Source organism: Ambystoma mexicanum, chromosome 6p, assembly GCF_040938575.1.
Source record: "Ambystoma mexicanum isolate Mex_15411 chromosome 6p, UKY_AmexF1_1, whole genome shotgun sequence".
In the NCBI taxonomy this organism is placed as follows: domain Eukaryota; kingdom Metazoa; phylum Chordata; class Amphibia; order Caudata; family Ambystomatidae; genus Ambystoma; species Ambystoma mexicanum.
In genome coordinates, this window is record NC_090935.1 from 437,721,547 (window position 1) to 437,736,615 (window position 15,069).

General features: G+C 46.4%; 1 protein-coding gene across 3 annotated transcripts in view; it reads left to right on the top strand.

Annotated features, from left to right (window-relative positions):
* PARP8 (poly(ADP-ribose) polymerase family member 8) overlaps positions 1–15,069 on the top strand; it is a 1,351,312-nt gene that overhangs the window by 616,680 nt on the left and 719,563 nt on the right. For all 3 annotated transcript variants that reach the window (XM_069627250.1, XM_069627248.1, XM_069627249.1), the window contains 2 exons: positions 1,326–1,379; positions 1,465–1,560. In XM_069627250.1, the coding sequence (XP_069483351.1) occupies positions 1,326–1,379; positions 1,465–1,560 (150 nt within the window). The remainder of the gene's footprint in view (positions 1–1,325; positions 1,380–1,464; positions 1,561–15,069) is intronic.

Below are 15,069 nucleotides of genomic sequence, written 5' to 3' on the forward strand. Positions count from 1 at the left end.
TTTGATGTGACAGAAGGATATGCCTTGAGCTTGTTGATGCTGACTTTCAGATTTAGCAAATGCAAAGTTGTTTTCAAGAGGATAGAAGATGAATTCCAGCAACATAGCTTTTAGATGGCTATTTTATTAACATAATATATATCTTAATAATGCCATAATGGGCTGCAGAAATGTTTCAATCTGCGTTTGTTGGGTGTATAACTTTGCATGTTTCTTATTATGCTTCTCTGTGGCCTTTGTTAAATCAACACATGAATTGGAGATGGAATCTTGAGGAATAATGCCTTTATTGTGGCGTTCATCCCCTGTTCCAGAAGCTGGAATCGGGGATAACGGACCGGCAGCCCAAGTTATCGGCCCGAGCGAAGCAAGGGCAGATAGCGAGGGCCCTGAGCCGTTATCCCCGTTCCACTATGTGGAACGGGGATGAAGGCCATTAGCAGCCCAGGTTACCAAAGCAGTAACCCGAGATGCTAAAAAGAAAAGGATTTTCTTCCTACAACGGGACGCCCGTAGCGTCCCGCTGTAAGAAGGAAAATCCTTTTGAAAGATGGCTGCCATGGAAAGGGAAGACATGGCTCTGTACCGAGCCCTCTTCTCTTTCCATGGCGGCCGGGGGAAGCTGAGAGGGAGGTGAGGCTGCGGCGGCAAGGGCCACCGCAGCTGAAATGAGGTAAGTGGGTGGGTGGAGGGTCATAAAGAAAAAAGAATGGGGCAGAGGGTGGGGGAAGATGGCGGCGGGGCGAGCCGGTCGTCAGGCAGCTTGGAATGTGGGCTTGTACCGCTGGTTCAAGCGCAGGTTACTAGCCACCTGATTGTCTGGCTCCCCAGCCAAGGCTATTAATGTGGGTGATTAGGAAACAATTAACATGAACAGAGAAAATCAGTTCGTAGTCATTCTTTTGTCATTTGATAATCACGGCACCTCTTAAAATAATGTCACATGTTAATTTAATTATAACTGAAGTACTCACCTTTTTGTAAATGTGAACATCATGTCATTATTATGCATATCCTGCAGTTTCTTAATTGTGCACATTTAAAGGAGCTGCACGAAAGATGAACAAGTGAAATTATGTTTTAGTTAACCTGATTTTAATGAACAGGCTTGCATTTTGAAATAACATGTTTTAAATTGTTTTAATTATTGGAGTACAAAGTAAACACACAAGACAATAATAAACACTGTAAAATACACTTTGATAGGGGGGTTTTTACTGATATATGGAAAAGTATCATGAACTTGGCATCCCACATCATATATTCCAAAGGGGAACTGTGCATTCAATTGCTAATCATGAAGGTTTACATGTGTTTTCTTCCAGCCAAACTGTGGGGCAAAATGCATTCCAGTACGAGATCTTGGTTTTCTTGTTCAGGTAGGTTAAACGATTTGTAAACTGGAGCACTTGACTACTATTATTTGTGACATATAGTTATACACTGATGGTTCTTTATTTTTAGACTATCAAATTTGCAGAACAGCGGATACCTGTGTTGAATGAATATTGTGTGGTTTGTGATGAACCTCATGTTTTCCAAAATGGCCCAATGCTGAGGGTAAGTTTAATTTCCATGACGATTTCAACACGTAATTATGTATGTATTTAATTGTGTGTTCTATGTTGTTGTTAAACATACACCCGATTCTAAATTGAAACATATTTGGAATTCCTGAGGAGCCCACAATAAAAGCAATATGTGGCATTTCACATGATTTGGAATTGCCCTAGAAAATAAGATACCAGTCCCAAGTATAGTGAGTAGTTATAGCACAAACATGCAACCATGCAGTGGTCATTATTGAACATGTGGGGTTATGTGGGAACATGTTGTGCACTCCAAAGTTTGTATACAATTGACTAAGCAGGGATATTAATCAAGCTTTTCCAGACAGTGTAGTGAACCCCATTGGTCGGGGATGCCTCAAACAACCATAACATCAGTCTTGCCTGAGTTATGTTTTCGGGATACAAGAAATCATCCTTGATTCTATAACTGCAATGAATTATGATTTCTTCAAAGCTGTGCCCAGAAACCCTGAACAAAATATCGGTTTTGTCACATAGTGTGTAATTCCAGACTGTGTGACCACATTTAGTTATTCCAAGCGGATTTCCTACACATCAAATAAAATAAAAGAGCGTGAAGAACCTTCTAGTAATAAGAAGGAGAATGTATGGAATGGACAGGGGAATGGGGAAGCAGCAAAGGACTTACGCAAAGTTAGCAATCTTCCCTGGAAGCCTGCAGTGTAGGAATATTTCATCAAATGGAATAACCACTTATATTGAATGCCTTAGAAATGTCTGTCATCAGAAAAATATCTGTACTACCACAACACCAGCATTGCTTAAATCCAACAACTAAGACAATGTTTTCATGTGTTCAACCCATTGGAAGATTCAGTAGTTGTTGAGTTACTTCACTTTCAGAGATCTTTACCAAGATTGACGGTTGAGAGCTTCCCTAGAAGTTGACCAGCATCTGGGCATTGATGATTTAAAAAAAAAAAAAACTTTCTAAGGAACAAAACCTTGGGACATTTTGGCTTTACTTCTAGAAGCATACGCTTAGGTATCTTCATCATGCATGTACAAATGAACAAGAAACAAAGCAGACACATGCTTATCTTGAAGGTGTATTGGCAATCTGGAATTTGTGAGTTGGAGGCCATAGTTGATATTTCATAATTTATTAATGACTGGTGCAGTGTGTATATGAGTGGTCACATTATACTATCTGGTGGTCTAAACTAAGATCGTGTGCATGGGGCTCAACTTATCAGTAGTACTGCTAAGGGTGACAGGCGAGGGAGGAAACTACACAATGGGAGCATGTGGTCGAAGGGTATGTGTGACTTGGGCTTGACACAAGTGAACAGGGTTATTCCCAAAGACATTCCTCCTCATAACACCTTGACCAGTGGAGTGGCCCAAGTGATCCTCGATTAAATATTCAATATTACAAATGGGTATTTTATAAATGTGCTTCCTTCGTGTGGTCCATCTGAAGTTAGCATCAATACTGCGGGTAACCGGATGCCATGAAATCCAGTAGTAGTTGCTAGGGTAAACAATACTTTGACTAATTGTCTGCTTTCAACTACCCATGAGTGGAAGCTTAACACTTTCACGTTGGATCATTTTGAGCTCTTTGTGATGGAATTGTTACACTCCAGCCATGGTAATAGGAGAGGCGGATGGGGAATCAGGCCTAAAAAACATCTCCACATTTATAACGTGGAACTGGCCACTAGGAAGAAAGGCCTGAGAGCGGCTATTAGATCAACCAAGACCAGAGCTGATTTAGATTTGACTGAAAAAGACAAACCTATAAGAATTGGCGGTGCAGTAATCAAGCCAAAAGGCTGCAGCAGGACATGGAAGCCATCCTGCTTTCTTTGAGTAACAAAAATGCACACGCCTTTTGGGGAAAATGTAACGAGCTTGACATGGCCGAGCCTTCCCAGCAGATTAACGCTGTGTTGTAGATTGATTGGGTGTCTCACTTTGCATCATTGTATTCTTTGCCTGAGGGGCAAGTTAAGAATTTAGCATCAGAATCTTTTTAGATTTGAGGCTAGTGTTCTAAACATCAATTATGAAAAGGTCTATAAAGTCAGACTACGATTAGCTCTTCTCGTGCCCCGGGTCCGAGTAAGATCTCCAATCAGCTCTTTAATGGTACCCCGGCAGTCTGGGCATCTGCATTGTCACTCCTCTTTCAAAGCGTAGTCCACACCTCACCATTTCTGCCGTCTTGGTCATCGGCATACATTGTGCCCATTTACAAAGGGGAATAAGATCTGCTCCAATGAACTACCGACCAAGCTCCATATTAGATGCTGACAGCAACATTATTGCCGGCGTCTTACTTCAACATCTTGATCTGTGGGTGTCTCATAGTGGGAGGGTTAGGAAATTGCGGATTGGTTTTAGGAGACAGATGGGCACGCCACTGAATGGCCTCATGTTAAAATGTATCCAAGATTTGGTATGAGTGTGGAAACTGGACTCGCTTTACATGGCATCAATAGAAATCTCTGCAGCTTTCGATGCCCTGCACCGTAGTACTCTATGGCCCAAACTTAAAAACTGGGGTATCCCGAGTGGTCTTTTGAGAATGATAATTGGGCTTCATGAAAACTGCAATGTCAATGCAATTTTAGTCTGCTTGAACCGCACTGGGTCATTGTCTCACCAAATTCCCATCTTTCGTGGAGGCAGGCAAGGTTGCGTATTTGCATCCTGCCTGTTTAATCTCTTCATGGCAGACATTGGTAACTATATTGAGCCTGTTGCCTTAGTGACCTCTGAACTGCACAACATGAGGCCATTCTGGATAGCATACGCAGATTAATATTTGACCAGCACCCCATTGGCCTTCAACACTTAATTGAGGGCTTCTCTACTTTTGTGAAAGTGCACTCTGTGAAGATGAATCCAACTAAAACCAAGGTGATGAAGTGCTTACATCGGAAAAGGCCCTTTTCACTTGCGAATTGAAGCAGATTTGGTGGAGGGGGTTGATGTTTTTATGTACTTGGGCTTTCTGATCACGTCGAAACCTTGTAAACTCCAACTGCCCAGCTAGTTAAAATATTGCAACACATCTTTAGCCAACCAAATGTGTACAGTTGATGCCAGATTTGGTAAACTCTCATGGTGACCCTGTTTTCGATACTATGAGTGCAAAGTGGTAACCAGGACCCTTTATGGGATGGAAATATATTCCCTATTGATCTTGGGATACCTGCCTAGCCTTGATATGGAACCGAGCTTTGCACATTCCAACTTCTATTCCTCTCCAGACCATAAGATTTAAATTGAGCCTGGTCTCCCTTCAGGTGAGAGCTCATTGGAAATGCCTCTCGCTGTTTAGGAAGATCATGCATCACACTGAAGGATCTCTTTACGTAAACCTTAAAGCCATAATGCTCGAGAAAGGAAGAAGCTAGTGCAGGAAGAGAGAAGCATTTCTATCATTCCACAAAATTAGTTATGTGCCTACCCATATTGGGAGCAAGTTAAATCTTTTAGGAGAGACATTAAGTATACTTATAATACTTTATTTTGGCCAAGCCATCAAAGTTATTCATATATAATTTTACATGAACATCAATAAAAACATTACAGAATTAATTACACAATAAGAATACCAACAAATGAATAAATAAAAACATTATAAGATTCAAAATAGCAGCATGTTCAACATGTAGACCAACATTAAATTACTTCTACACAGTTCCCATTAAAAAATCTGCGATGGCCCTGACATTCTGGTTGTTAACCAGCAGCGCAGAAACTGTTTTGTAATTCCACTATAGAGCGGATAAATACAGATACAGTGTTTGACATTTTCCTCCCAGGTTTTACAAAATATACAATTGCTCGAGGAGCCTTCACACCACTGCATTTTAAAACTTAGAAATGGCAAAGTACTTAGTCTTAGTTTGGCCAATAATGACTTTACAGGTTTGGAACACAGTATAAATAAGACTATATTTCATGTTGGTGCTTGTATTCCAGATCTGCTGCCTTAAACAATAATCAAAAGCCTGTCTCAGCACGTGCTTATAGCAAGGGCCACGTTTTCTGGGGTTATTTCAGAACAATTGTACATACAGTTTTGTTACCATTTCTTTATTGTAGGAGAACCATGGTAGTGTTGATGCCCATTGGTTGGTTTAGAATCTTGCAGATCTTCATAATACTGACAGAGCTCAGCTCATACACATGCCAAAAAGTAACGCCAACAAAGTCGTGACTTTAGTTTCACATAGTATTGTATGCCCAAGCATCCCAGCTCCATTCTGGTGGGAACATTTGGGGCATTGCTTGGGAGGCCACAGAAGCTGTTTCGGAATCCTATTTTCTTACTTCTCTATGTTAATAATTTTGTATAATTTATTTTTATTTATGCATTTGGCTATTGAACAGCCTTAAGCAATGACCAATGATAAACAATTAAAAATTATTACATTTCATATTATAAAACCACATTGCACCAATTCAATGTAAAAATACATTTTTTACAATTCATAAATATCAAATCATCCTTATTCATCTTAAATACATTGTTGTCGTAAGTCCAAGTGTAAGCCTATCAATCAAAACAGCTCACTATTTTGACCCCCACCCATGCAAATACAAGCACCTTAGTAAGAGAAGCACCAACCCCATTCAGGTTTGTTTCAACTTGAGTGAATTCCAAATGGAGTAGGCTGCCAAAGTCATGACCACAGATTTTGCTGTGAATAGTGTATTCCAAAATTGATCTAAACGTATGTGGTCAATGCAGCTAACCATTGCGCTATAACCCTTAACATAATACGCCAAGAGGGACCGGCAGGCTGTTAGAAGGTGGCGGCTGGTCTCCACCGCTTCCTTACAAAAACGGAACAGCCTTTTCTCAGTTGGTTTCCTACTCATTCCTCACCTATATTCTTCAGTGTGAAGGATATTCAATCTTAGATATAGTACAAATCGTTTGAGACCTGGGGAACAGAGCTTAGTCAAATAAGTTTGAGGGGTGCTCGGCGTAAAGCCTTGTGAGGCAAAGACTCTGTGCCTTTTCTTTTTGGCCAGCTTTTCAATGTACTTTACTATGTCTCATTCCCTCGACTTCCTTTTTATCAGCAACTCAGTGCTGGGGGAATAGGAGAGGGACTCATTAGTAAGGTCAAGTTCTGCACAATGATTCATGGCAGTTGCTCGTAGTTCTATGCAAAATTCGTTATTCATACCCTTCTCATATCTTTTCCCCATTAGTGCATTAATTTGTTTTTGTACGCCGGGTGAAAACTTCAATTTCAAGCACAACAGCGTTCTCTGTACTATCCATTGTGATTCCAAGGAGGCCAAGCCATATTCCATTCACAGCACTTCCACTGGGACAGACTGTGGCAAATTAATAAATGAGCGCAGAATTCGTCCCTCAGCAGTGCTAAGCCATTGCACGTGCTTGTGCTTTAAGACCGACAGGCCATACAGCAGTCCCGGGGCAATCAAGAGACCTGCCTTCCATTAATTTTAGGGGGGACATTTCTGGCCGCCTTAAGGTGTCCCTCCAGATCTGCCACATATTGGTTGTACAACATAGGGGCTAAGGCTCACCCCTGTTTCAGGACTCGGTTTGTTAGTCTATAGTTGGCAAATTCACCCAAGGCGGACAGCCTTACTGTAAACGGAGTGTTGGTATAAAGGGCTTTTATAGAGAAAAGCAGTTGCAGATCTATCCCCCATTTTTGAAGCTTATTCCAGAGCAATACCCTTGGTACTAGATTGAAGGCTTTGCTGTAATTGATGTAAGAGCAGTATAACTTCTGACCATAATGTGCTTCAGCCATTAGATGAAGCATAGCGCATAGGTTGAGTGTGGAGTGGTTTTTCTTTAAAAAAAAATCATCTGAAAGGGGTGCAATAATCTATTATCCTGTGCCCAGGAAGTTAGTTTCTTAAGAAGTACTGCAGCAAAGATTGTTTGCGATGTACCAATCAGCGCCAGTAACCTATAATTGGTGGGGTGTAACCTGTTGCCCTTTGTAAAATCCGAGACCAGGATAGATTTTAGTCAGCTTTCCAGTATCACATTTTCTCCACAACCGCAAAGACGTTATATATCACTTTTGCCCACCCCTGGGGATTTAATTTAAAGAGGGTGTTAGGAACACCATCGGGGTCGGGGGCCCAAGATGGTTTTAGCCCGTTAATGATGCTAACTTGTTCTCCAGCATGGGGTCTGGCATGGATTCACATGCTCATGAATATTCCCCGTCGTCAGTCTGGGAATCCTGGGTAAAAGAAAAACAGGTTCACTTTCACTTACAAACAGTATTTCTATTCTAAACCAATCACTGAGCTCTGGGTCATACTGCCCCCAACCAATGACTGTCCTCTCCCTAAGCCCCTCCTCTGGCAGCCATCTTCAGATTTTTACTGCAAGTTCAAGTGTTGGAAGTCCTCGTGTTTTGCCTTGTCAGCTGATGAATGTTTTTTACACTTTTTTGGTAAAAAGTGAAATTTTTGTCAAACGGAGCCCATGTGCTCTTTCTCTACATCGGTCGACAAGCCTGGATCCATTTGTCGGTGAATTTCAACATCCCTCAAGGGCAAGAATTGGCAATGTTTCATAGCAGATTCCAGAAGGCCATCGGGCTTACTCCGCACTCCAGACCATGTCAGAGAAGAAGGAGGGAAGCTTCCTTTTCAAGCTCTGCTCCAGCTGCAGACTGCAGAATGTGTTTGTAGAGGACAAACACCTCCAGTGCCTCTACTGTCTCCATCCAGATCACAGGGAAGCAGATTGCGAATCTGCCTTGGGTTCTCCAAATGAACGGGAAAGGATTGTCACAGTCGGCTGGCAGCGTGGCTCAGCGTCAAGGCCTCTGCACTGTGCGTTCCATTCGTGGGGGACCATGACAAGGCCAAGCACTGCAAGTCCATTTCCATCGGGGGCACCACACAAGCAGGTCCACGCGCGCAGAGAACGCTCATCTTCAACATCTGCCTCCATCTTCAGCCATCACTCCAGCTCCTTCTTGAAGAGGAAATCGACTAACCCAGCAAAGCTGTGGTAAAAGCCTGAGAAAACAAAGGCGCAGGAAAAGAGGACCGACTTGCCCCAGAAGGCCCAGGCGGCCCAGGTGAAGTCGTCATCGACAATCAAGTTGGTGGCAGCCGCACTCTTGAAGGCCAAGGGTGCTGACCCAGTCAAGGTAGCCCCGGCTGTGCCCAGAGTGTCCCTTCCCCTGAGATGGGAGCCATAGGTCAAGCCGTTGGAGAGGACACCAGAGAAGAGGATGCCATCCATGAGCTGAACCTGACTCCCCTGGATGCAAAAAAGGGGGGGAGAGGAGGCCTTAACTGTACTCCAGGGCACAGATATGTATTCCTCGGATGAGGAGGACCAGGTGTCTGTACTCGTGATCCAGGAAGACGTGGGGGATGACGACGTCTACAGCAAAAATCCAGATGGGGAAGCTGACGACGGAGGTGATGAAAAAGAGGAAGTGGCACCCTACGCCGCCGCTTCAACTCTACACGTGCCCCCCTTGAGACACAGGGATGGACACAACAACGACTGACATGGACGACGACATGGCCATGGCGGGTAGTTCGCTGCAGCCAAGGGCTTCTCCTCCGGACGAGGTGGGGTCGTTCCATGCCATGGTCACCAGAGCGTTGTAACTCTAGGAAGGAAGGTTTCCTATATCAACGATGCAATGCCAAGAGAGAAGTCGGCTAACCCCTCATCTTCATCCTCCGTCCCTCCGGATAGCAAGAGAAGCGTTAGATGTCATGGGAAGGAAGGTAATCTACTCGGCGGCATCAAAATTCAAGATGGCCAACGCTCTTTCAATCCTTGCCAGATAGGACAGGTAGCTGTGGTATAAGAAAACCCCACTACTCGAGCTCCTACCCGACGACAAGTGGATCGAGGCACGTTCCTTCCTCCAGGAGGGGGCGGTGGCATCGGACCATGCCATCATGTTGGCCCTGGACGTCGCGGACACAGGGTTCCGACATATGGGGAACAGTGTCTGCCTCGGTCGACGTGGCTGGCTGAGAGCCACCAACTTTCGACAGGAAGTCCAGACAAGGGTTCTGGACTTGCCCTTTGTGGGAAGGCCGTCGACAAGTCATTGCAGGTCATTAAGACGGACACTGAGACAGGCCATGCCCTGGGCACTCTTCTACACTGCCCGGCCTTTTGTGCCTCTGGAGGGAAGCCTGGCAGATCATCAAAGGGTGTCAGCAGAGGGCCCTCTTCGTACCATCAACCCTCCTGGTCCACGACCCAAGAGGCCTACAGAGGCTGTTCCAAGGCTTTCGGTGGAGGTGGCCGACGTCGTCGCTCCCAAGGCGGCACACAGGTCCCGAAGCAAGATTGAACCGGCCAGGACATCAGGCCCCCAACCATGCACCCTGGTGGGAGGCCGGCTGGTGGGCTTCGTCAGTGAGTGGGAGAAGATCTCCACCAACCGATGGGTGCTGGACACTCTCGCCCACAGACATGCTCTAGAGTTCCAGCAGACTTGTCTGCGGATACCTCTGGTGGCCCGGCAGGAGCAGCACATCCCTCAGCTCCTTCAGGAAGTACGGGCCATTTTAAGAAAATGGACGATAGAGCTGGTTCCAAAGCGACTCCGACTTCTACTCCAGATACTTCTTGGTAAAGAACAAGACCGGGGGGTGGAGGCACATTCTAGACCTGCTGCATCTCAACAAATATCTCAAGTTCCAGAAATTCAGGATGGTCACGTTGCAGCACATGTTTCAGCCAACTGGAGGAAAGAGACTTCTTGACATCGCTAGATCTGGAGAATGCTTACTTACACTTCCCCATTCACGAGAAGCATCGGAAGTTCTTCCGCTTTGTAGTGTAGGGAAGGCACTACCAATTCATGGCCCTCCCCTTCGGAATGAGTGTTTACGAAGTGCCTGGCACCAGTGCCGGACCGTCTGTATCTTCACGGGATACACGTGTACCCGTACCTCGACTGGCTCACCTGGGCCAAGTCAAGGTAAGTGTCTGTCGAACACACAGAGAGGACCATCTGGCTGCTGACGGATCTGGGGTTCTCCATCAACTATACAAAGTCCTGCTTGATACCATTGCAGAACGCACTGTTCCTGTGGGCCAGGCACAACACAGGCTGCTGCCTGGCAGCTCCCTCGGATGTGAGCATAGCGGCCCTGCTGGGCAAGGTGCAACGGCTGTTGGCACTGAAGACCGCCACAGTGCAGACCATCAAGTCGCTGCTCGGCATGATATCCTCATGCATCTACCTGATCCGGCTCTGCAGGTTGCAGATTCAACCCCTTCAGGAATTCCTGGATGCTCAGTGGATCCAGGTGTCTGGAAGCTTCGCAGACAAGATTGCTCTTGACAAGGAGTTTCGTCGAGCGATAAGGTGGTGTGGCGTGCGCTCCAACATCGCCAGGAGCACAGGTTTCCAGAGCCCCCGTACCTGGAGACAGTCACCACAGACACTACCCTGGAGAGCTGGGGAGCCCACAGCGGACGTCTACATGCCAGAGGCATGTGGCTGCTGTAGGAAAGGGATCTCCACATCAATGTCCTGGAGCTGTGGGCAGTATTCTGGGCCCTCAAGTTGTTCCTTCCGTCCCTCAAGGTCAAGCTGGTGAAGGTCTTTACAGACAATTCCACCACGATGTTCTACATCAGGAAGCAGGGGGGCACCAGATCCACAGCGCTCTCCAGAGAGGCGCAGGACTTGTGGCACTGGGCCATCTCCCAAGAGATGTTCTTCATCCCTTTTCACCTGGCGGGAGTCAAGAACACCATTGCCGACTCCCTCAGCAGGTAGCTCTGCTCCTGCCATGAGTGGGAACTTTAACAGGATCAAGTGGACCTCCTCTTCCTCAAGTTGGACAGACCCAAGATCGATCTGTTTGCAACGGCGAGTCATCATTCAATTCAAATGGTGCCAATGCAAGCTGATCCTCATAGCTCCGGCGTGGCCGAGGCAGATTTGGTATCCGGGTCTCTCAGCCTGTCAACGTCACCCCCAGTCAAGCTGCCAGTGGTCATGGATCTGCTTGCCAGAGATGGAGGCGCAATCCTGCATCATGACTTAGGGTCACTAAACTGGAAGGCTTGGCTCCTGAAGCCTTAGATTTCGGAGGGTAAGATTTGCTAGCGGACTCCATGGAGGTCCTTGCCAGAGCGTTGTCAACTCTTAAGTGCTACGGACACACGTGGAAGCGTTTCGTGACGTGGTGCCGGCCGCATAAGATAAACCCTCTGAGGGTCACGCCCCTGCAGATTCTTCCGTACTTGGTGTCATTGGCCAGGGCGGGGCTGGTGCAAACCTCTATCAAGGGGCATCTGGCGGCTATCTCCCGCTACACCAGGTCCCAAGGACGGTCTTCTCTTTGGTCCCACTGGCTAGTCAAGGAGTTCTTCAAAGGACTGTTTCTATTTTTCCCGCCGGTAAAGGCGGTACTGACAAAGCTCTTAGGGGCCCCCTTCGATCCGGTGCATCAGGCCCCTCTCAGGTTCCTCTGGTGGAAAATAGCTTTCCTCACCATTACCTCTGCCAGGAGGGTAGGTGAGATCCAGGCCCTATCTTGCAGACATCCTTATCTGACTTTTCACAACACAAGGGTGTTGCTGCGGACGCACTCCTCCTTCATGCCAAAGGTTCTGTCAGAATTCCACCTCAGCGAGCCTTTGGTGTTGCCTTTGTTCTTTCCGAAATCTTTTTCGCCGACTGAAAGGACTTTGCACTCGCTGGATGTGGCTTGTGCACTGAAGTTCTATGTGGCACGCACTAAGAGTTTCTGGAAGACGTCTCAACTATTCGTGAACTTTGGTCCTGGGAACCATGGGAAGGCCTTGTCCAAGGCTTCCATCTCCCAGTGGCTCTCTGGCTGTATCACACTCTGTCATCAGTTTGCAAACCAACCGCTGCCCGGCCGTCTGAGAGCCTATTCCACCAGAGCAATCACTGCGACGACGGCGTTCCTGTCTGGTGTGCCCCTGCTGGACATCTGCAGGACTGCTACGTGGAGGTCCATGCACACCTTCACAAGATTCTACTGCCTCGACAGGGATTCCAGAAAGGAGTCCAGGGTCGGTAAACAGTGCTACGCAACCTGTTCGCTTGAAGGTGAGCCTGTTCTGGAGGTAAGAGTAATTGCTTCTGTTGAGCCTTACCACCTCCCGTGGTTGCATAATGTTGTACTGCTATGTAATCTTTATTCATGAGCATGTTAATCCATGCCAGACCCCATGCTGGAGAAGGAACAAGTTACTTACCCGTAACTATTGTTCTCCAGCATGGGTTTGGCATGGAATTTCACATTGCACCCTCCCGCTGTCCCCGATGCCGTTCTTCTTGGTCATACAGCCACTTTACGTGCTTACCAAATCTGAAGGTGGCTGCCAGAGCAGAGGCTTAGAGAGAGGGAGTCATTGGCTAGGGCAGTGTGACCCAGAGTCAGTGATTGGTTTAGAGGAGAAATACAGTTTGTAAGTGAAAGTGAAACTGTTTTTTCTTTTACCGAAGATTCCCAGCCTAATGACAGGGTATATACATGAGCATGTGAATCCATGCCAGACCCATGCTGGGGAACATCAGTTACAGGTAAGTAACTTGTTCCTTCTTCATCTAGGCCCAAGTTGTTTCTTTACTATGCCCCATGTATTTGCTACTTACTGGCGTGGTGGATGAAGTATCATAATAGAGTTAATCAATACAGTCACACCACACCTTCTCAGTAATGGGATTCAGTTCCTTTGCCGTATTAGGGGCAGGGAATTCATTATATCAGGCCCAGAATTTCGGGGTTATCGTTTCATTTAAGTAGGCCCGCTAAGTATAACCAATTAGCGTTATCAACTGAGTGCCTATGTTGGCAAAGCCAGTTCCTATACCCAGTCTCCAAATACCGAAGTAAGGCTCTTTCCCCACTCTCCGATATGCATTGGTTATCTCTAATTTCAGCCCTCTTAGTCTGTCAAATCTGTTTCCTATGATGAATTGCTGCATCAAATAGCGGGCTAAGTTTTGTCCCTGGACCAGACTTAAGATTTAGCTTATCATGATATACCAGGGGTAGGATTTTTGCAAATTGATCCTCCAGGGACCACCCTTCATGTGTCCTCTCTGTTTTAACCTGTGTCAGATTTAGGGCCAGAAAGTTATTTACTGCCTCAATCTTTGAGCGTGACCATATGATCCGAGTGCCCTGTTGGTTAACGGTTATCCCCAGATTACACCAACACACTGCTCTCTATGCATTATTGTGGGTAACCCAGCTCAGCAATGCATGGTCACTTAAAGTCTGTCGGGATGATAGTAACCTTGCTGCTCCCTCCCAGTAATATCTCATCCACACAGACAATCTATATGTGATTTGAGGGGGCTATTTGACCATGTATGCATTACCTTATCGTGTTCAACATTTGAAGCCTGGAAGGACAGAACCCTTAACTCATTACTCTTGGCTAGCAGCCTCCAGGAGCGTTCCCTGCACCCCCCCTCATTGGACTCCAAGGGCCTCATTACGAGGAGGGCGGTAAGGGGTTAACGGCGCCAGTAAAGGTGACCGAGCCGTTAACCCCTTACCGCTCCATTACGAGTTCCGCCCGGTTTTACCAGACGTCCTTAGTGGGTCCTGCATGCGGCCCAGCATGTTAACAACAGGCCCGTCATTAACGGGCCCTTTGTTAGCATGCTCCTCATTCCCATTGAGCCCTATGGAGGCTCAAATGGGAATGGGGATGGACTGGGTCCGTGTTCCCTGAATGGGGAAATATCGGGCCCTCCAAGGTCGGAATGGCCCGGTATTTTCCCATTCAGGGAACACGGACCCAGGTTTGGGGGTAGCCATGCCCTTATTAAGGGCCTGGCTACCTCCAAACTCGTAATGAGACCCCAAGTGTACGTTCTTTACATTGAGGTCCCCAGCTAACAGTATATGGCCATCTGGGAGGTCCTTATACCATGCTAAAATAGTTTCTGCCACCAACTTTTGTATTGGTTTGATGGGGGGTCGTATACGTTGATTATTAATTTTCTGGAATTAGGACTATTTGAGATGGAAAACATTGCTGCCAATACCTACGGCGAGCAGTGTGCCACTCGGAAGGGTTTCAGATAATATCTTGTTGTCATCCCTATTGCTAAGCCTCCACTAAGGCGCCCCTGCTTAGAAGGAATTGCCGGCGAGGTTATAATCTGGTAGCAGACAATGCTGAATATGTTGCACAGCCAGGTCTCTTGCAGTATAAAGATATCAGAGGTTGTCACTGCAGCCACGCCCTTGGGATGGTGGAGGAAGGACCTGTAACCCAGAGTGTTCCAGGAGATCCATCTAATGGAGTCCTTCGGGACACTCTGTCAGTTAGGTCCTGCCACAATGCTCTGCGGGGACCAGAAATACTCAAAGGCCATCTGGGTATCCGTATATTTAATGCCAAACGGTGAGTTTTTAACTTTGCGGCATGGCGTAAGGGTATACCCCACCTTTTTTAGCAATGCTAAGTTCATTTTCAACAGCCCCACCGTCAGAGGGGAGCTGAATTCTGCAAGGG